This window comes from Heloderma suspectum, chromosome 7, assembly GCF_057233095.1.
Source record: "Heloderma suspectum isolate Gila_16-S chromosome 7, 16-S_ref, whole genome shotgun sequence".
NCBI classification, from domain to species: domain Eukaryota; kingdom Metazoa; phylum Chordata; class Lepidosauria; order Squamata; family Helodermatidae; genus Heloderma; species Heloderma suspectum.
The window spans coordinates 40520290-40540828 of record NC_139464.1 but is presented as its reverse complement, the minus strand read 5'-3'; the positions used below and the strand labels follow the sequence as shown (position 1 = coordinate 40540828).

General features: G+C 43.4%; 1 protein-coding gene across 4 annotated transcripts in view; it reads left to right on the top strand.

Annotated features, from left to right (window-relative positions):
• MYH9 (myosin heavy chain 9) overlaps positions 1-20539 on the top strand; it is an 88258-nt gene that overhangs the window by 7497 nt on the left and 60222 nt on the right. For 2 of the 4 annotated variants that reach the window (XM_084809723.1, XM_084809724.1), the window contains exons 2-3: positions 18686-18777; positions 18853-19205. In XM_084809723.1, the coding sequence (XP_084665849.1) occupies positions 18873-19205 (333 nt within the window). In that variant the 5' untranslated portion in view covers positions 18686-18777; positions 18853-18872. The remainder of the gene's footprint in view (positions 1-18685; positions 18778-18852; positions 19206-20539) is intronic. The other 2 variants (XM_084809721.1, XM_084809722.1) reach the window with 1 other exon arrangement.

The following is a 20539-nucleotide window of genomic DNA, read 5'->3' as shown; positions in this document are numbered from 1 at the left end:
AGAAGGGAAGCGAAAAGCAAGGGAGAAGGGGAAGATATACCCAACTGAATGCAGAGTTCCAGAGAATAGCAAGGAGAGACAAGAAGGCCTTCTTAAATGAACAATGCAAAGAAATCGAGGAAAACAACAGAATGGGAAAGACTAGAGATCTCTTCAAGAAAATCGGAGATCTCAAGGGAACGTTTTGTGCAAAGACGGGCATGATGAAGGATGAAGAAGGCAGGGACCTAACAGAAGCAGATGAGATTAAGAAGAGGTGGCAAGAATACACAGAAGAACTAAACAGGGAAGAGCTTAATGTCCCTGATAGCCATGATAGTGCGGTCACTGAACTTGAGCCGGACATCCTCGAGAGTGAAGTCAAGTGGGCCTTAGGAAGCATTAGTAACAACAAAGCTAGTGGAGATGACAGTATTCCAGCCGAGCTATTTAAAATCCTACAAGATGATGCTGTTAAAGTGCTGCATTCAATATGCCAACAAACCTGGAACACTCAACAGTGGCCACAAGACTGGAAAAGGTCAGTTTACATTCCAATTCCAAAGAAGGGCAACGCCAAAGAGTGTTCAAACTACCGCACAATTGCGCTCATTTCACATGCCAGCAAGGTGATGCTCAAAATCCTACAAGCTAGGCTTCAGCAGTATGCGAACCGAGAACTACCGGAAGTACAAGCTGGGTTTCGAAGAGGCAGAGGAACTAGAGATCAAATCGCCAACATTCGCTGCATCATGGAGAAAGCAAGAGAATTCCAGAAAAACGTCTATTTCTGCTTCATTGACTACGCTAAAGCCTTTGATTGTGTGGATCACAACAAACTGTGGCAAATTCTGAAAGTGATGGGAGTACCAGACCACCTTACCTGTCTCCTGAGAAACCTGTACGAGGGTCAAGAAGCAACAGTAAGAACCAGACATGGAACAACCGAGTGGTTCAAAATTGGGACAGGAGTACGACAAGGCTGTATATTGTCACCCTGCTTATTTAACTTATATGCAGAGTACATCATGAGAAATGCCGGGTTGGATGAATCAGAGGTCGGAATTAAGATTGTCGGGAGAATTATCAACAACCTCCGATATGCAGACGATACCACCCTAATGGCAGAAAGCGAAGAGGATCTAAAGAGCCTCTTGTTGAGGGTGAAAGAGGAGAGTGCAAAAGCTGGTTTGAAACTCAACATTAAAAAAACTAAGATCATGGCATCTGGCCCTATCACTTCCTGGCATATAGAAGGGGAAGAAATGGAAGCAGTGACAGATTTTACTTTCTTGGGCTCCAAGATCACCGCAGATGGTGACTGTAGCCATGAAATTAAAAGACGCTTGCTCCTTGGGAGGAAAGCTATGGCAAACCTAGACAGCATAGTAAGAAGCAGAGACATCACCTTGCCGACAAAGGTCCGTATAATCAGAGCTATGGTTTTCCCAGTAGTAATGTATGGCTGTGAGAGCTGGGCTATAAGGAAGGCTGAGCGCCGAAGAATCGATGCTTTCGAACTGTGGTGCTGGAGAAGACTCTTACGAGTCCCCTGGACTGCAAGGAGGTCAAATCAGTCAATCCTAAAGGAAATCAACCCTGACTGCTCATTGGAAGGGCAGATACTGAAGCTGAAGCTCCAATATTTTGGCCACCTAATGCGAAGAGAAAACTCCCTGGAAAAGACCCTGATGCTGGGAAAGACTGAAGGCAAAAGGAGAAGGGGACGGCAGAGGATGAGATGGCTAGATAGCATCACGGATGCAATGAATATGAACTTGAGCACACTCCGGGAGAGAGCGCAGGACAGGAAGGCCTGGCGTGCTATGGTCCATGGGGTCACGAAGAGTAGGACACGACTGAACAACAACAAAACTTAATTAAAACAAACACAAAACAAACAAATCACTGTGATAAAAAGTGATATTCAGTGGAAATGACCAGCTATGATTGAAAATATAATGTGTCTTGAGAGATAAGTAGTATTTAAACTTGTTAGTATGATGTTTTCACTTGATATGAAGTGACTCTTAATAGGAAACTGTGATTCTAAACAAATGTACTCTTTCCTTGGCTGGTGGGCTGAAATCAGAAAGTTCCTTTTTGTAATAGTTTCCTGTTTTGTTCCTGGGCTGTATTTGAGAGTAGCAGTTGACATGCTTCGGCATGTAGAAAGATAAGGAGGAGAGGGTGGGGGTCAGACAGTGGTTCTCCCAGCGGAGCTCCAAGGGACCTTGGCTGGGTAAAAAGTAGTTGAGCAGGGGGCTACAGGGACATAAGCTGCAGGGAGGGTTTAACTTCCTGATCTGTTTGTCCTTTCTGTGTTTAAACAATCTCTCACCGTCTATATGGGATGGGCAGATCCATGTTTAAATCCACAGAACTGCTATCATGACTAGTGTGGCCCTGAGACACTGTGGCTATAACTCATATTAGTGGTAGATGCAACATAGCTTAATCACAAATAAGTTTGAAAGTGTGTTTTGGAAGTTCTGTTTAGCTTGAAGAGGCAACCAACCCCTGTAAGAGTGCCATGCTTCTTACCATTTTTTTCTAGCTATGAAGTTCCCTTGCACTAGACCAAAGCTGCAATTTTTGAATTTCACTGTGGGGCTTTTTCATAGTCTTGTGTGGTAGAATCCAAGGTATTTAAAGTTTAGACTTGAGGTTAGTTGCACAGATGAGATACCTTAGTTTGTCTCACTCCTGCAGAAGGTGGAGAGAAGGTGGTTCTTCACACCATGAAAGTGTCGGGAATAATGTATAGTCCAGACAGTGGGTGCCTCATGGCTTTTCAGCCTGCACTTGTTTTCTTCTTTTTTCATAGGTAGTGTTTCTTCCCTCTACTCTGATAGTAATTAAATGTCTGTAAAAACCTGGTACAAAAGTGTTTGCATCTGGGAACCTCCCAGGTTTTAGGACAGTAGTGGTGGCAAGTTGGGAAGAGTTGTGTGAAAGGTATAGGTAACATAACATATAGTAGGTAGTTGTAAGGCTATTCTAAAGCGTTGTTGTTGTTGTTCAGTCGTTCAGTCGTGTCCGACTCTTCGTGACCCCATGGACCATAGCGCGCCAGGACTTCCTGTCCTGCGCGCTCTCCCGGAGTGTGCTCAAGTCCATATTCATTGCATCAGTGATGCTATCTAGCCATCTCATCCTCTGCTGTCCCCTTCTCCTTTTGCCTTCAATCTTTCCCACCATCAGGGTCTTTTCCAGTGACTTTTCTCTTCGCATTAGGTGGCCAAAATATTTGAGCTTCAGTATCTGTCCTTCCCATGAGCATTCAGGGTTGATTTCCTTTAGGATGGACTGATTTGACTTCCTTGCAGTCCAGGGGACTCGTAAGAGTCTTCTCCAGCACCACAGTTCGAAAGCATCAATTCTTCGGCGCTCAGCCTTCCTTACAGTCCAGCTCTCACAGCCATACGTTGCTACTGGGAAAACCATAGCTTTGATTATACGAACCTTTGTCGGCAAGGTGATGTCTCTGCTTCTGACTATGCTGTCTGGGTTTGCCATAGCTTTCCTCCCAAGGAGCAAGCGTCTTTTAATTTCATGGCTTCAGTCACCGTCTGCGGTGATCTTGGAGCCCAAGAAAGTAAAATCTGTCACTGCTTCCATTTCTTCCCCTTCTATATGCCAGGAAGTGATGGGGCCAGATGCCATGATCTTCGTTTTTTTAATGTTGAGTTTCAACTTATGCACTCTCCACTTTCACCCTCAACAAGAGGCTCTTTAGATCCTCTTTGCTTTCTGCCTTTGGGGTGGTATCGTCTGCGTATCTGAGGTTGTTGATAATTCTCCCGGCAATCTTAATTCTGACCTGTGATTCATCCAACCCGGCGTTTCTCATGATGTAATCTGCATATAAATTAAATAAGCAGGGCGACAATATGCAGCCTTGTCATACTCCTTTCCCAATTTTGAACCAATCGGTTGTTCCATGTCTGGTTCTTACTGTTGCTTCGTGACCCTTGTACAGGTTTCTCAGGAGACAGGTAAAGTGGTCTGGTACTCCCATCTCTTTAAGAATTTGCCACAGTTTGTTGTGATCCACACAATCAAAGGCTTTAGCGTAGTCAATGAAGCAGAAATAGACGTTTTTCTGGAATTCTCTTGCTTTCTCCATGATGCAGCGAATGGTGGCGATTTGATCTCTAGTTCCTTTGCCTCTTCGAAACCCAGCTTGTACTTCCGGTAGTTCTCGGTTCACATACTGCTGAAGCCTAGCTTGTAGGATTTTGAGCATCACCTTGCTGGCATGTGAAATGAGCGCAATTGTACGGTAGTTTGATCACTCTTTGGCGTTGCCCTTCTTTGGAATTGGAATGTAAACTGACCTTTTCCAGTCTTGTGGCCACTGTTGAGTGTTCCAAATGTGTTGGCATATTGAATGCAGCACTTTAACAGCATCATCTTGTAGGATTTTAAATAGCTCAGCTGGAAGACTGTCATCTCCGCTAGCTTTGTTGTTAGTTATGCTTCCTAAGGCCCACTTGACTTCACTCTCTAGGATGTCCTGCTCAAGTTCAGTGACCGCACTATCATGGCTATCAGGGACATTCAGATCTTTCCTTTATAGTTCTTCTGTGTATTCTTTCCACCTCTTCTTAATCTCATCTGCTTCTGTTAGGTCCCTGCCTTCTTCGTCCTTCATCATGCCCGTCTTTGCACAAAACGTTCCCTTGAGATCTCCGATTTTCTTGAAGAGATCTCTAGTCTTTCCCATTCTGTTGTTTTCCTCGATTTCTTTGCATTGTTCATTTAAGAAGGCCTTCTTGTCTGTCCTTGCTATTCTCTGGAACTCTGCATTCAGTTGGATATATCTTCCCCTTTCTCCCTTGCTTTTCGTTTCCCTTCTTTTGTCAGCTACTTGTAAAGCCTCATCAGACAGCCACTTGGCTTTCTTGCATTTCTTTTTCTTTGGGATGGATTGAGTTGCTGCCTCCTGAACAATGTTACAGACCTCCATCCATAGTTCCTCAGGCACTCTGTCTATCAGGTCTAATCCCTGAAATCTATTCTTCACCTCCACTGTATATTCATCAGGGATATGATTTAGGTCATACCTGAATGGTTTAGTGGATTTCCGTACGTTCTTCAATTTAAGCCGAAATTTTGCAAGAAGCAGCTCATGATCTGAGCCACAGTCAGCTCCAGGTCTTGTTTTTACTGACTGTATGGAGCTTCTCCATCTTTGGCTGCAAAGTACATAGTCAATCTGATTTCGATATTGACCATCTGGTGATGTCCATGCATAGAGTCGCCTCTTGTGCTGTTGGAAAAGAGTGTTTGCTATGATCAGCGTGTTCTCTTGGCAAAACTCTATTACTCTTTGTCCTGCTTCATTTTGTACACCAAGGCCATGCCTGCCTGTTATGCCGGTGATTTCTTGACTTCCTACTTTAGCATTCCAATCCCCTATGATGAAAAGGACATCTTTTTTTGGTGTTAGTTCTAGAAGGTGTTGTAGGTCTTCATAGAACCGATCAACCTCAGCTTCTTCGGCCTCAGTGGTTGGGGCATAGACTTGAATTACTGTGATGTTGAATGGTTTGCCTTGGATTCGTACTGAGATCATTCTATCGTTTTTGAGATTGTACCCCAGTAATGCTTTTCCCACCCTTTTGTTGACTATGAGTGCTACTCCATTTCTTCTCAGGGATTCTTGCCCACAGTAGTAGATAGAATGGTCACCTGAATTAAATTCACCCATGCCTGTCCATTTGAGTTCGCTAATTCCCAAGATGTCGATGTTCAATCTTGCCATCTCACGTTTGACCACCTTCAACTTACCTTGATTCATTGACCTTACATTCCAGGTTCCTGAACAATATTGTTCTTTACAGCATCGGATTTTCTTTTCACCACCAGACACATCCACAGCTGAGTGTCCTTTCGGCTTTGACCCAGCCGCTTCACTCTTTCTGGCGCTACTTGGAAATGCCCTCTGCTCTTCCCCAGTAGCATATTGGACACCTTCCGACCTGAGGGGCTCATCTTCCGGCGTCATATCTTTTAGCCTTGTGATACGTTCCATGGGGTTTTCTTGGCAAGAATACTGGAGTGGGTTGCCATTTCCTTCTCCAGTGGACCACATTTTGTCAGAACTCTCATCCATGACCTGTCCGTCTTGAGTGGCCCTGTACGGCATAGCTTATGGCTTCACTGAGTTACGCTAGCCCCTTCGCCACAACAAGGCAGTGATCCATGAAGGGGATTCTAAAGCATTACATAGTGATAAACTTATACTGAAATTTTGGAGTGCTCTACTTATACTTTTACTTAAGATACCATATGACAATTTGCTGAACTTTAATAGTTGGAATTGCTATCTGTAACTAGACTCAATCAGTAATGCGTGACTAACTCACAAAGAGCCTCAGTCTGGCTTTATGAAACTTGTTGCCACTTAAGTCAAGTTTGCTAGGGCATATAAAGTACATGGTGAAGCAGGAAATGGGGCACAACATGAAAAGGCAATGGTGTTGCCAGCCACAGAACTCTGATCATGGGCAATCTTGCCTTGATAACCATCTTGTTTCTGCCGTGGACAGAAGTACAAGAGCCATTTTTCAGCTCTTTAAATCCAATTCTTTATGGACTGTTGAAATGCCTGTAATGGTAAGCCATCTGTGATAGATAAACATTGGCCAGAATGCTGAAAGGGGTACCACTAGTGGAAAATCTCAAACTCTGCTAAGAACAAGGGTAGAACTATGCATAACAGTGTCAGATGCATGTCTTCAACCATGGGTAGTTTGTTGCCAGACTGCAAGAACATAGTGAAGTGTTGGGAGAGATGCTGAATCCTTCCTGCTCCTACGCCCTGTTCCTTGCATCCCCTTCTTCCACCTGCTTTTTTCCTATCCAGGCCCCTGCTCCCCAGATCAGAAAAGAATCCAGCTGAGAGTGAAAACTCCCTGTGGTGGAGAGAGGCAGCCACTTCCTGTCTACCCCGCTGCTTCTCTACTAGCAGTCCCCTGTCCCACCTTGCTGTTTTTTTATGTATGTATTTATTTACAGTATTTATATACCACTCCACGTCTAAAGATTTCGGAGCAGTGAATAGCAAGGATAAAAGAAGAAAACACCATGTTAAAACTTTTTAAAAGACAATTTCTGATAAGGCCGAATTTAATGAACCACAGCTGATCACTCAAGGAAGGCCTCCTGAAATAACAGCATCTTCAGGAGGTGCTGGAACGGACACAACATTGGCACCTGCCTCACCTCTGAAGGCTTCTGGCAGTTCCACAGGAAGTGGGCCACCACATTGAAGGCTTTTCTCCTGGTGGACTCCAACTGCACCATGGGTCCATGTAGAACTACCAGCAACATGCCCTCTAATGACCTCAGTGACTGGGCAGGTTGGTAAGGAAGGAGGTGCACTCTCAGGTATCCTGGTCCCAAGTTGTTTGGGGCTTTGTACACTAGTACTAATACCTTGAACCTGGCTCAGTAGGAAAAAGGGTGGTGGTGGTTTGCTACTTGGGTGGTCTGTATTCAAAGATGAGAGACTGCTACTCTCACACATGTTTCTGCCCCAAATCTAGCAACTAAGTCACAACCTCTGCACTAAAGTGTGGGCAGGAAAGATGTGTGAGAAACGCTGGTGAAGTGGCAGTGCTTTAAACGCAAGCAGCTTGAAGCTAATGCAGATTGTGGTTCCTGTCGAAGAATGAGAGGAAGATGATGAACTAGAAGAAGGGAGAGCCCAGCTTTCAAATCTAAGTAAATGGGCATAGCTGTTGCCACCTGTGGCATGACAGAAGAGCTTTTAGTTACTGGCTCTGAACTGTAGTGTGCATTGGAGCTGTTGTTGGTAGTCCTCTGGGCTTTATGCTCAAAGGCTGTGGGGAAAGGAACTCTTTACTCGGTTTTGTCATTGTGAGCAATGTCCTGGGCCTGTCTCAAAGATCCTGTTGCCTAGGGAGACTTGGTGAATTCTAAACCAAGCCCTTTGAGCGGCAGGGATGGGCTGGAGTCTCCAAAGCCACGGCTGTTGTCTTAAAGTGGGATTACTCTATTGAGTGGTCACAAAGAATGTATTCGCCTTCTGGAATGTTTTCCTTGTGGGCATGCTGTCTCTTTCCTTTGCTGAGAAGGCATGTACTGCACACATGGTAATAGGGAACAACAGTTGCAGAGAGCACGCTATGCTAGAATTAGCTTGGAATAAGATACATTCCAAACTTTAAGCGTTTAGCACACTTAAGCTCAACTGGCAGCTGCTCAAGATGGAGTTTGAAACTAGTAGCCACCCCTACACCCCGCCCCTCTGAACACAAGATGCTATTTCCATGCACCAGTTCCTGTATTCTGTAAGTTGAGCTAATTAATATCAGCTTCACTCCTGAGTGCAATGTGTCCTAGGCCTAACTCTGTAATTTGGCAAAACATTGTTAACGACACCAGCTGGTGGAACTAATGTTGCTAGCTTTGGATACAAAGTATTGTACCTTCTCGATAGTTTCTCTCACCTCCCCTTACGCACCCCTGGGGCAAGTACCGAAAACTATTTGCAGGGGCGCTTTTGTTAAAAAGTACCTATTTGCCATAAGACAATCTAATGTTGTGAACTACTGAGAGCTTTTATTATATTCAGCCGTGTATAAATATCGGAAATAAAATAATAAAAATAAATCTAATGTAGCCTTGCCCAACCTGCTGCTCTCCAGATGTGTTGCACTAGAACTCCCAGAATCCCCAGCCAGAATGGGGAAAACTGATTGAATGTTGCTTGGGCTCTGAAGTTAGCATCCGGAGGGCACTGGGCTGCCTACCCAGTGAGCAGAAAGTAGATGTCCAGATGTTTTGGACCTCAAGTTCCAGAATTCCTGACCATTGGCCATGCTGGTAGGGGATTCTGCGGTTGAAGTCCAAAATATCTGGAGACCTACCTTCTGGCCAGCCTGCTCTACACTGGCTGACAACATGTCTCCAGGGTTTCAGACAGAGGTCTTTCCCAGTCCTATCTGTAAATGGTTGGGATTGAACCTGGGGCCTTTGGCATACAAAGTATGTGCTCTGCAACTTAGCTGTGGTCCCTCACAGTAGCAAAAAAATCAATTATCATAGTTGTACAGGGGCGGTTTAAGTGTGAGGAGACAAATATCTTTCTTTGAAATAAAGGCTGACTTAAGAGGGTAACTACATGCCTATATTAGAGGTAAAATCTTTGACTCTTGGGATTATAGAGCACAATGGTCAGACTCCTTTTTAGAAATTGGTCTTCTGAGCTTGTTGCTCCATTTTGCCCTCACAACTGTAATACTCCTTAGTTGCCTTAAGCTCATTTTTGCTTTGCATCATCGCCAACAGGATATTGCTAATCTGCCTCTCATTTCATAATTTCAAAAGTCAAGGAGTATATTGCTGTACTTGTCGTCTCAGCTAATCACCACCTCATCTTAGTGCTTGCAGCAACTATATCTGGTTCAAGTGTTCTGTGACAGAAAATGCACAAGGAATACTAGTAATCCTTCCCGTAACATGTGGTGCACATTGGGGCTAAGGTAGAGTGAAATCTACACATAAATGCTGCTGAAACAAGATTTCAGATGTGGCTGACAACATGGGCTTAGACTTTGATGTGAAACGTAGATGTGCTTTTGCCATTGGTGACACAGACTCGTTCAAACAGCTTTCTAAGCTGTAGAAACTTCAACACTGATAATTCTTTCAGCTATTCTCGTGCTTCAGATTTGGAATGCAACTATCTGGGTGTGTTGCTTCCAAAGATCAGAGGCCCAAACCTCTCTGCAGCTTCAGGAGAATGCCCAGTGACTTGGGCTTTATAGTCCTGCAGGCAATAACTTTTCAGCTCATGATCGCCTAGTGCATTTTAATCACCTCATCCCTTGCTTAACCTACATGCTGCACTTACCAGTTAGGCAACATCTGCTGTATAATTATAACTTATGGCTATTTTTCTGTTATGCATTTGAGCAGTAAACCATGGTCTGGCAGCTTGGGAAAAGGAAGCTTGTTTCCATTAGCAGAACTAAGTATAACTCTGGAAACTACTTTATTCCAGCAGTTGCATTACAAACTTCAGTAGGACTACTCTCTGCAGTAAGACTTATTTGATTAGGTGGCAAAGAACTGGCTGCTTAGGTCCTGTTGGGGCTCACTAGTTCTCAATTTACAAGGCAGCTAGAAGGATTAAACACTCAAAATTGAAAAATTAAAAACAGGCATCTTTCTTCGTACAGGAGTTTTTAACTACAGTGGAAAAAAATATTGTCTTATTCTCCAGCAACTTTGCTTGGGGCATGTTGTACAGTTACCTGTTTTCAGGAACTTGTGAGGTTCAAATCAGGAAAAACTGTATAGCTTACAATTCATTGGAAACATTCAAGTACCATTCTCTAGTCATTGTGGAGCAGAATATCCTGTTTGTTAAGAGTCTTGCTGCTTATACCCTTGCATTAATGTGCTGACCTTGCTGAGCAGTGGCAGAATCCCAAAAGCAATTCTTTGGCCAGTGATAAAGTAAACAGTGGACTCGATCTTGGGGGAGCTGGGGGTGGCGACGGCCGACAGGAAGCTCTGGTGTGGGCTGGTCCATGAAGTCAAGAGGAGTCGGAAGCGACTGACCAAATAAACAACAACAAAGTAAACAGTAGGCCAAGGGGGTAATACAAATAGTTCTAGAGGAATAAATTGTAGGCAGTATGTGCTGTTTCCCAGATTCTTTTAAAACCTAGAGGAAGCTTCACTGTTCCATGGGGCCAAGTGCTTGGCCCCCTATTCTCAATAGCCAAACCATCTTGCTATTTGATTCTAAGGTGCAGGGGGAAGCAACCAAGTTATTCTAACAAAAGTTGACGCTAGAAATCCTATTGATGGGTTTCAACAAATGGGAATTCTAGATTCCTTTAAAGGTAGGCTATATCTTGCCCCTCCCCCTGCATGCTATGGTGCAGATGTTGTATTCAGTTATTGAACTCCCTTTGACATACTTGGATCCTGCAGAAAGCTGAATCCTGACTCACCCATATTTAGTAAACAGCTTCCCCCAATGTTCACTAATACAGTAGTACAAGTTCCACAGTATATGAGATTAATGGTATGTGTGTAAGTGGGAATGATAACGTAGGAGATCCCTGGTTCAGATCTTACCTTTACCTCTGTACCTACTAGGTGGTACATAATCCATGTGAAGCAGAGGGTAGGGTGACAGCTCTAAAGCATGTTATAGCTAGGTGAGGTGTGTGCCAAATCTTTCCTGTACTCACACTTTTCTTCCCAAAGCTGCATTTCCTTTTTGTTGAGGAATACTTCTTGCCTCTGAGCTCTACCAGGAGAAAAACAGCTTGGGAGAGGTGATTTAGTGGGGAGTTCAAGTGGGGAAAAGGTTCAGCATTACCCATCTGCTATTAATGAAATCTAAATCCCTTGCTCTGTAGGGATTTGGTGGTGGTACAGGAGTCTGCTGCTGTCATGTCCAGTATGGCCTTTAGGACACTGTTCCCTTGCTTTCCCATCTTAAATATGGGAAGACGTTTGACCGTACAGGATGGCCGTAAGTGTTACTGACAATGTATGTAATACGCTCCTTTGAGTTGCCTTCCCCAACCTGGTGACCGCCACATGTTTTGGACTACAAATCCCAGCATTCCTGATCATTAGCCATGCTGGCTGGGGCTAGTGGGAGCTGAAGTCCTAAACATCTGGAGGGCACTGACACCAGGTTGGGGAAGGCTTTTTTAGAGTGTTCAAAGAGCTGTATAAAATGTTAAATTATGGGATGGGGTAGAAGAGATGTTCCCTCCTTCCTTTTGGGTGAGGGGTATATTTAGACTGTAGCATATAAACCCCAGCTCACAGTAGGTTCAGATTCTTAACCCTGTCCTTAGTATTCCATTTAACTTCTGCAGTCCTGCATGTAAAATGGAGGCAGCTGCTCTGCTCTTTTTCTCTTCAATTTGCCAGGATCAGTATAAGACAGTGGATTGTCTAGTAGTCAGTCCATCACCTTGCTTGAAGGCTGGTGAGCAAGGCATGAAAAGCTTCCTAAAAACTTGTGCCATTTTAGAATATTTAAAATATTTATATACCTTGATATGTAAAGCAGATGATTCTGCATTTTAAAATATTAAAACCTGTGTGGGTTTTGATGTAAAACAAACAAACCAATCTCAAAATCACCAGAGGGAGAATACAAATAACTGCTAATGAAAGTACTTGGGCACTAGTGAGAATTCATAGAAAAAACATTATCAATCCTGTAAATGAGATAGCCTTAATGCTGTCTCTTCCAGCTTTTATTTAAGGCAGGGTTCTTTGGCATGAGCCCACTAAATCAAGTTGCCTGACTAAATATCAAGCTATCAGATCCCCAGTTTGAACAAATCCTTTGTCCTTCAGCTCGTGCTGTGATTTTTGTCTTTCAAAATGGGTGGGGTGAGCCATCACCTTGACAAACCTTTGCTTGGTGCTTGCAGTCCAAAGGTGCACAGGTGAGAATTCTGAATTGATCATGCCCACCGGAAACTGTATTGTTTCCTTGCCAGGGGGTCTTGGGATAGACACTGCATATAAACGATGACTACCCTGGTACAGCAATCAGAATAGGAAGTTTTGTTTGTGCAAAACTGGACCGCTCTGGAAGGTTGTGTGTGCTTACGATGGGATCCCAGAAACCTCACAATCCCATTCTCTTCTAATTTGTGAATGGTTGCAAGTGAAATCTAACAGAAATAGAAATGCTTGGTGACACCACTCAAAACATCCTGGTGGTCAGTGAGTAAATCAAGCAATAACAGTACTTTTATATGTAGCACCTCTCAAATGGAGCTTCTTCTTGTCAGGAAGATTGAGCTTTTTGGAGGGTGAGGTTAGTAAGTCTTTCAATAACAGCCATGCTTCCCTCTGCCTGCAATCCCAGTGCTCTTGTTGCAGTCACCTCCTGCTGCTTTGAAGGTTTGAGCTCTGGCCATCTTAATGTGTTCCTCCGTTCATGTGAGAGGGGACTGCGATGGCAGTGGTGTTCCTCAAGAGTACTGGAGTAGCTAAGCAGAGGAGTGTCAGTTGCATACACCACACTTGGGGTTGGTGAAAGCAAATTCAAAGCTGAGCAGCAGCTTTTTCTAACAGGGTGGATTTTATTCCCTCTGCACTTCAGCTGTGTAATATCTTTTGAGGCAAGTGCCAACTCTTTCATTGCAAAAGTTGCTGTAGCATGGTATGATGTATTTATAGCTTGCTTGTACTGAATGCCTTTGCACAAAGGGGAATTGAAAAGATCTAAGTATGTAACAAGACGTAGTGACTAATATCAATCTGAAGCAGCCACCCATTGCAGTTTGGGAGGCACTTTGTTGAATAAAGCCTTAATCCTTCCTCCAGCATAATGGCTACAAACTGTACAGAAAATAAAAAAAGGATTATCTTAACATTGTAACAATTTGCCCTTTCTAAAAACTGGCATTTTGGCCAAAAGCAAAAAGTTGATCATTCACACTAACTGCGTAGGAACAGATGTCTCCATAAAATATATAAGCCACAGGAGCTGCATTTATATTCTCTTCTGTGGCAAATGTTGTTAAGGGTGCAATCCTATGGCCACTAGACAGCGACTAGATGGCCATAGGATTGGTTGATTCCTGGAGAACTGCTTCCCCACCCTTCCCCCGCCACCTTGTAGGCAGCGCGCATTGTCCCTGCGCTCAGAAGAGCAATGGGGAGTGGGGGAAAGGGGGCATTCCTGGAGGTGGGATGGGGAGTTTGGACACACTTCCTATGTGTCGTCCCACCTCCCCACCCTGTGCTCTGAGGTCCTGTGGCTAAATGGCCGAAATCAGCTGTCTAGCTGCAAATACAGGGCAGCTGGAGTGCGGAGGAGACGATCCCCTCAGAGCTCCTCCTGCCCTGCATTGGATAGGCGGTTGCCTCTGAGTTTGAAGGCGGCCGTCTGTCCCTATAGGATTGTGCCCTAACTAACTTTTGTGATGGCTGCAGCTAGGCTAAGATGTAACTACTCTGTTCTACTGAGAGAACTGTGGCTTTGCTACACAACTAATGAGTAAAGGAGTATAAAGTGTGTTTTATCTGAAATCCTCCTGCTTACATGCGAAGGGAATGCTTACTTTGAATCCTGGATCTGTCTGCAAGTTTACCTCCTTTGGATACTCAGAGCTGCTTCTGGCTATCTTGGTTATGACTAAATCAAAGTGGGGATGCTGAAGGAGCCACACAACGAGGACTCACCCAGCTGTAAAACACAGTGGGAAAGAGCATGAGCATCCAGAGAAGACTCTCCCAAACTGCTGCTGTTGCAAGTGCTCCAGCAAAGTTCATTCCTGTCTTCTCCCACATCAAAGGGGTAGGCTACCTGCCCAGCACTCTTGCTGTTTAGTTTTCTACCATGACTGCAAATGCTGATGCTGTATCTGTAATTACCAGATCAGCTCCAGGAACAAGCAGGATTTAGCAGAGTGGAAGCGAACTTGCCTTCTCAGCAGCATTGCACTGGTCAATTCAGTGCCTCAAGTCCTCTTCGGCTCACTTGCATTAGAGTAGGAAGTATCCAATAAGTTGCATTACTGGGGTCTAGCACCGTCTTGGAGTACGATGGTCCACAAACTACTCCCACAAGTATTCCATGCAGACTTGGAACATCTTGTTAAGAAATTGGGCTTTCAATCAAAACTCTAGCTTTTAAGATCAATAGAAAAGTCCAGAAAAATATTAACAAAGGCTTGAATGATCCAAATCTGTTCTCCCTTCCTCCCCCCCACCCCCAAGCATTATGGCTACTCTGAATTTTTGTTTAATTATTTTTAGTTGCTTTGAACAATTTCTAGAAAAGCAGGAATTTTTTTTAATGTAGATTTAAGTGCTTGAGCAGTGTTTCCTTAATATGAATGAACTTGAAAAATTGATCGAACATGACTGCAAACAGCTGATGAAAATGTTGTACAGCTCATGTTAATGACACAGATTAGCTACAATCCTTAGTCTGTCCCAACATGTATTTAGTGCTGAACAAGGTAACTTTTTCTGCTGCTAGATATTAAGCAACTGAACTTAACTTTCTCCAGGTATATGGAGCACTAAATTAGACCTCATAGTTGTGGCAGTACGAAGTGTCAATAAGTTCAATTTAGGGTGTGTGATGACTAGTGTGTGCCACTTAGTCTGCTACTGATAATTGTGTGAGGATGTGGTGAAACCCACACCACATCTTATGGCTGGTCTGTCAGTTCCTGTTCATGTATATAGGTTTTAGATTATCATATGTGTCACTAAGGAAGTTTAACATATTTTCCTGTTCTTGGTCTGAACCATACTTTGCTATCCATCTTCCAGACATTGCCCTGCTCATGATTATACGAGCGCTTGTCTTTTATACTTGGTTTGTACTATGTTCCTCCTAGGTTGCTTCAGATGCCTTATTAGTTCCTCCTAGGTTTTCAAACTTCCTACAATTGAGGAACATACTAATTCTTCTGTCATAGAAGCTCTGTGAGTTGAAGAGGATTTTGAAGAGTGTTCCAAGGTGCCTACTCAAGTTCATCCTGACTGGGGCCTTTGGGGTCTTACCACCTTCTACATGAACTTCATGTGCATACTCTAGAACATGCTAAATATTTCCCTGGGGCTGCTCATGACAGGAAGATCATGACAGCTGGCTTTCATGGAAGCTTGTCTATCACATCTGGCAGTCTCCTTGAGGAACCCCCCCCCCCAAACCCTTCCAGAGAAAAATGGTCTCAGTTGATAAAAAGGCTCCAGTTTCTTTTAAGAGCTCTTTATTAAAATACTACAAGGAAGCAAGGGTGCACCACAGCCTGCAGGCATATTATCTTTCTATAACTGAGGGGTTCAGCAAGAGTGTAACCTTGTGCAGATACCATTTAATATGTACTTGAACAATTTAGCCCCTGTTGTATGGCTGAATTGCATCCTCCTGTTTTAGCAGGTGTTAAGAGACCAATTCTTTATGCAGATGATGCAATATGGTTATCAATAACTAAGGTAGGGCTGAGGTGTAGGCCTAAACTTTTTTGTTCTCAAAAGCTGATTAAATATCAGTTATGATAAAACCAAGATTATACTCTCTTCCAAAAGTGTTGTGAAAGACAGATGGGTCTTGGATGGGGTGCAGCCATGAATTATAAGGGTACATTCTAAACTTGAGGCAGTTCTGTCATGTGTGTCATGAGCAGTGGAAGCTGGTTCTATTTCATTAGAAGGCAAAGCTTGGCTTTTGGCTGGAATTTATTGGCTGAGATGTTTATTCTTGAAGGATGTTCTAATTTGTTATATTTCTTGCATAAAGGTTCTTATAGGAGTGGTTGAAAAGAATTATGGAAAACAAATTGTCAGTACCTTATTTTTTCCTTGGGTTACAGCAAGGCAAAATCAGATCCATCCCAACAGGTCAAATATATTGATTATCAGAGCTCTATAACATCTGCTAAGATGACTTGTTCTTCTCTGCATTTGGGAGTTGGCTGTGGTTCCACAAGAAGGCTATGCTAATTACTTGAGGTCATTATTTGTCCCCAGATATAGCAGAGTATTCGCATTCAACTCAGTGTTCTCCCCTCTTCTATTTTGGAAGAAGATTGAATGGTATTCCTTGCGGAAATAGTGAATATTCCCATGTGGTAGAGAACTGTACTACACATGTTACTATCATAATTTTTTATAGAGATAAAAGAGCCAGGTTTGTCCTTTGATTACTCTCTTCCCAGGAAGTTCTTTAGAGTGGTGTGCAGCCTTCCTTAGCATGGGTACACAATCTTATGTAACTGAATCAATTGCAAAGTTTGCATTCCAAGCTATGAAGTTTCGTAAGCGCTTTCTGCAGAATTGTTGAGGGGTACTAGTCCTAATTTGTCTTAATCTTGTTCTAAATTTCTCAGTGAAAAAATGTATTCTTAGTGGCCTTTCTTGTATTTGAGTTTTTTCTCATTGCATGGACTCAGATAGTTGTGTTTGCAATTTTACCGCTCTGTGTGGTACTATACCCTTAGGTGAAAAATTATTACAACCCCGCCCCCAGCGCATACCTGTAGGGCAGGGTGAAGTTGACTGGCATGTGACTGGGGCAGTCTCCTGTCTAGGCTGAAGGGTTCTTGCTGTTGCAAATAGCTACAGTGGTGCAGCTAGCTAGACTACGTGATCTTATGGGCACCCCTCTTTAAATGGCTGTGTATTACTTCAGCTGTGAAGCACACAACTAAATCTTCTCTCCCCTGCCCCTACATATTCCATGCTTTATAACTGCTTCTACATTCCTGATACATTAGAGCAAAAAGTGGAGGAAACTATTTGCTAATCCTAATATTAAAAAAGGAAAACTCTGAGCATGTGCAGTTTCACGTTTTTAATCATAGTGCCACCATGACTACAGGCATAAATTGGAGCTTGTTTCTTCTTGATGCTAAACACTTGGGAATAAGCACCATTTCCTTGTTGAAAAGGAGAATATATATATATATATATATATATATAGTGAGCATCTGTATCCATGTACATGCCCATCCAACCAGCCTCTGACTTTAAAATGTTTTAAAAACAAGAGCGCATGCTGTGGCAAGTAGCAGCATCCTTCATGGCTACAGCATGCCCATGCCAGCCAAGGTGTTTGTTTGCTGCTGCCGGCATGTCCTGCTACTCTCTGGGTGCTTGTTTGTGGACACCCTGGGCTATGGGATCCTGGCCTTCAGCCCCAAGATCCAGCCCTAGCTGCAACACTGGGTAGCTAGTTACTAAGGCTGTGAAAGGGGCAAGGAAGGGCAGTTTCCCCTACTGCCATGTGTCTCAAAGTTCACTATCCAAACCTAGCACAACACTTGTCCCCCCCCACCCCCCAAGGGCATTAAGAATGATAAAAGCATGTCAGATGTCTTCTAAGCAGAAAGGGCCTGAGGGAATAGAAGATTATTTCAGGCTGGCTGTACAGCTCTTTGGTTACTTTCAGTTTCATCATTTCCTGAAAAACTTAGTTCAGCTGGAAGCTCTCATTCTCTGGTGTGTCCTGCTCAATTATGGCCAAAAAAGGCAAGTAGTTAGATTCTTGGAAGTTGTATTTGCAGGAAGCTGTGTAGTGGGGGTTTCGAGTGCAGCTGCTGCCTTGCCAGCCTCTGTAGAATTCTGAATACAATGAAAGGATATTTTCGCCTCCCCCCAGTTCCCTTTTAAGTACTCAAACCATCATAATTCTCTTCGCCTTTCTCCAATTTACCATGGATGCATAGTGTATCCTCATCCAACACCATGATTGATCAGTCATTGTGAAGCAGGGGTACCACTGGAAATGTTTAGGATCTCGGATAGAATTTCTAGATCCATACTTGTCTGACAGCTTTTCTTGGGTTTTATGTAATGTACTCCTGGGTGCTTCTAGACAGGGCTTTTTATCTTGCAGTCGTGGCCCCCCCCCCCCCCCAGTCATGGGATTTTATGAAAGGTCTAGACACTGTCATCTTCATCTTGTAACTCTCTCATGTTTTCCCACTGCTGCTTTCATCATTTTTCTTGCCACAAAAAAAACAGTTAAGGAAGGACAGCTGTAATAGCTGTAATAATGCCTTTTGCTTGTTAGTGCTAGAAGCCCTCTGTCTCGAAGCACCCCTTATTAGAACTATTTTAGTCAATTGTAAATTATCACACTATGAAGATGCAATTGGCTATATGCATTAAATGCAATCCTAGTACATTCTTCCTCTACTCTTCTAATTTCCAGCAAAAGCAGAAGTGCATCATCTGCATGGCTAACCATGAACAAATCCATTTTCAAGTGAATGCAAGCTCTGTCACCAAAAGTAGTGTATAATGGTAAGATTAACACCCAGACAGCCCCACAGTGTCAAAATGTTGGCAGTGATAATAATCTTAAACTTCTTTTAACAGGTCCCTCATTATAAATCACCATGGCTCAGAGAGATGCTGACAAATACCTCTACGTGGATAGAAACCTCATCAACAATCCTCTTGCTCAGGCTGATTGGGCAGCCAAGAAGCTGGTATGGGTCCCATCAGAGAAGAATGGGTTTGAGCCTGCTAGCTTGAAGGAGGAAGTAGGAGATGAAGCCATTGTGGAGCTTGCAGAGAATGGGAAGAAAGTGAGAATAAACAAAGATGATATCCAAAAGATGAACCCACCCAAGTTCTCTAAAGTGGAAGACATGGCAGAACTGACCTGTTTGAATGAGGCCTCAGTGTTACACAACCTAAAGGAGCGATACTACTCGGGGCTTATCTATGTAAGTAATGGTTTTCTCTACTGGGGACAAGGCCTAACTAGATGTTTGATCTTGGACTTTCCTCCATCTTTATTTTCTACCCACATTCTCTGTAAACTAGACAGTTCTCTCCCAAATGGCACCTTTGAGGAATGTTGTGATGGCATAGCTGGACTTGTGCATATATTTGTGTGCATATATACACTTGCATATATTTGTGTGGGTTGACATTCTGTCAGAATTGGGAGAAACTAGCAATCAGAAACAAAGTTTGGTCCAAACTGAACACACTCTTGATGTAGACATCTGGCTTTTGTGTGTTCTGTATCTGGTAGAAGGGAACACCTTTCCAACCTAGGAAAAGATCCTTGTTACATAGTCAAGCTCAGCTGCATAAAGGGCAGTTGGCATATAAGGCAGCATTGACAGCTACTTCGATCCCATCAGCATGCTGAAGACAGAACACCAGGAATTTCAGAACAGCCCAGGTATTCTATCTCTTTGCACTTTAGGCCTCCAACAGGATGGTGGTGTGGAACAAATCCTGAGCAGGTGATGTGGCTTCTGATCTCATCACTCAAAGTGGCAGCATGGTTCTCATGAGCTTGATCTCATGGAAACAAGGCCGTTAATTTTTTTTAGATATATGTCAGCATGAATAAGGTACTAAGAGCTCACCTTGTGTTGCCCTTGCCCTTTCACAGGCCATTAGCTCACAGAATAACATGAAGACTGAATGGAATAGTAATTAGGTTAATGCCTTGATAAGATGCTGCCCCTCTGTCTCCACCTTCTCCTGAATGGGAGAAAGTGGAGATGGCTCTTCAACTGAGTCATTGGAAGAAGGTGGCCTGAGGCTGCGGTGGTGGGGAAATGAGTACTATGTACTAATGGCAGTAGTGCTTCTTGCAGCACAAGACCCTGCCTGACACTAAAATAGAATTTGAGGGCCCTGCTTGCCATTCCATCTCAACACCTTCTTGGTGTTGGTGCTGATGTTGCAGAATGCCTTCACTTTTGGAGGTCTCCTAAAAACCACAAGAGGGAGAGCCCTGGTGTCTTTTAATAAGTCCTTCCTATTTCAGCAGGCCTTCAGTATTTGACTTCTACTTTACTCTTACTTTTAAGGCATTTATATCTGCAGCTTGAATTAAGTTTTTATTGCTGTTTATATGATTTAATTGTAACTTTACTAAGTGGTGTTTGTGGTCTTTGTAATTTTGTACACTACTTTGATGCTTTAGGAAAGCAGTAGATAAATAACTACTTGCAGCACAAATTGGAGGTATGCCAGCCACCTGGGGTTTCCTGACCTGCCTCTGGGTGCATAGAGAGCACTATCCCTAGCCCAGACA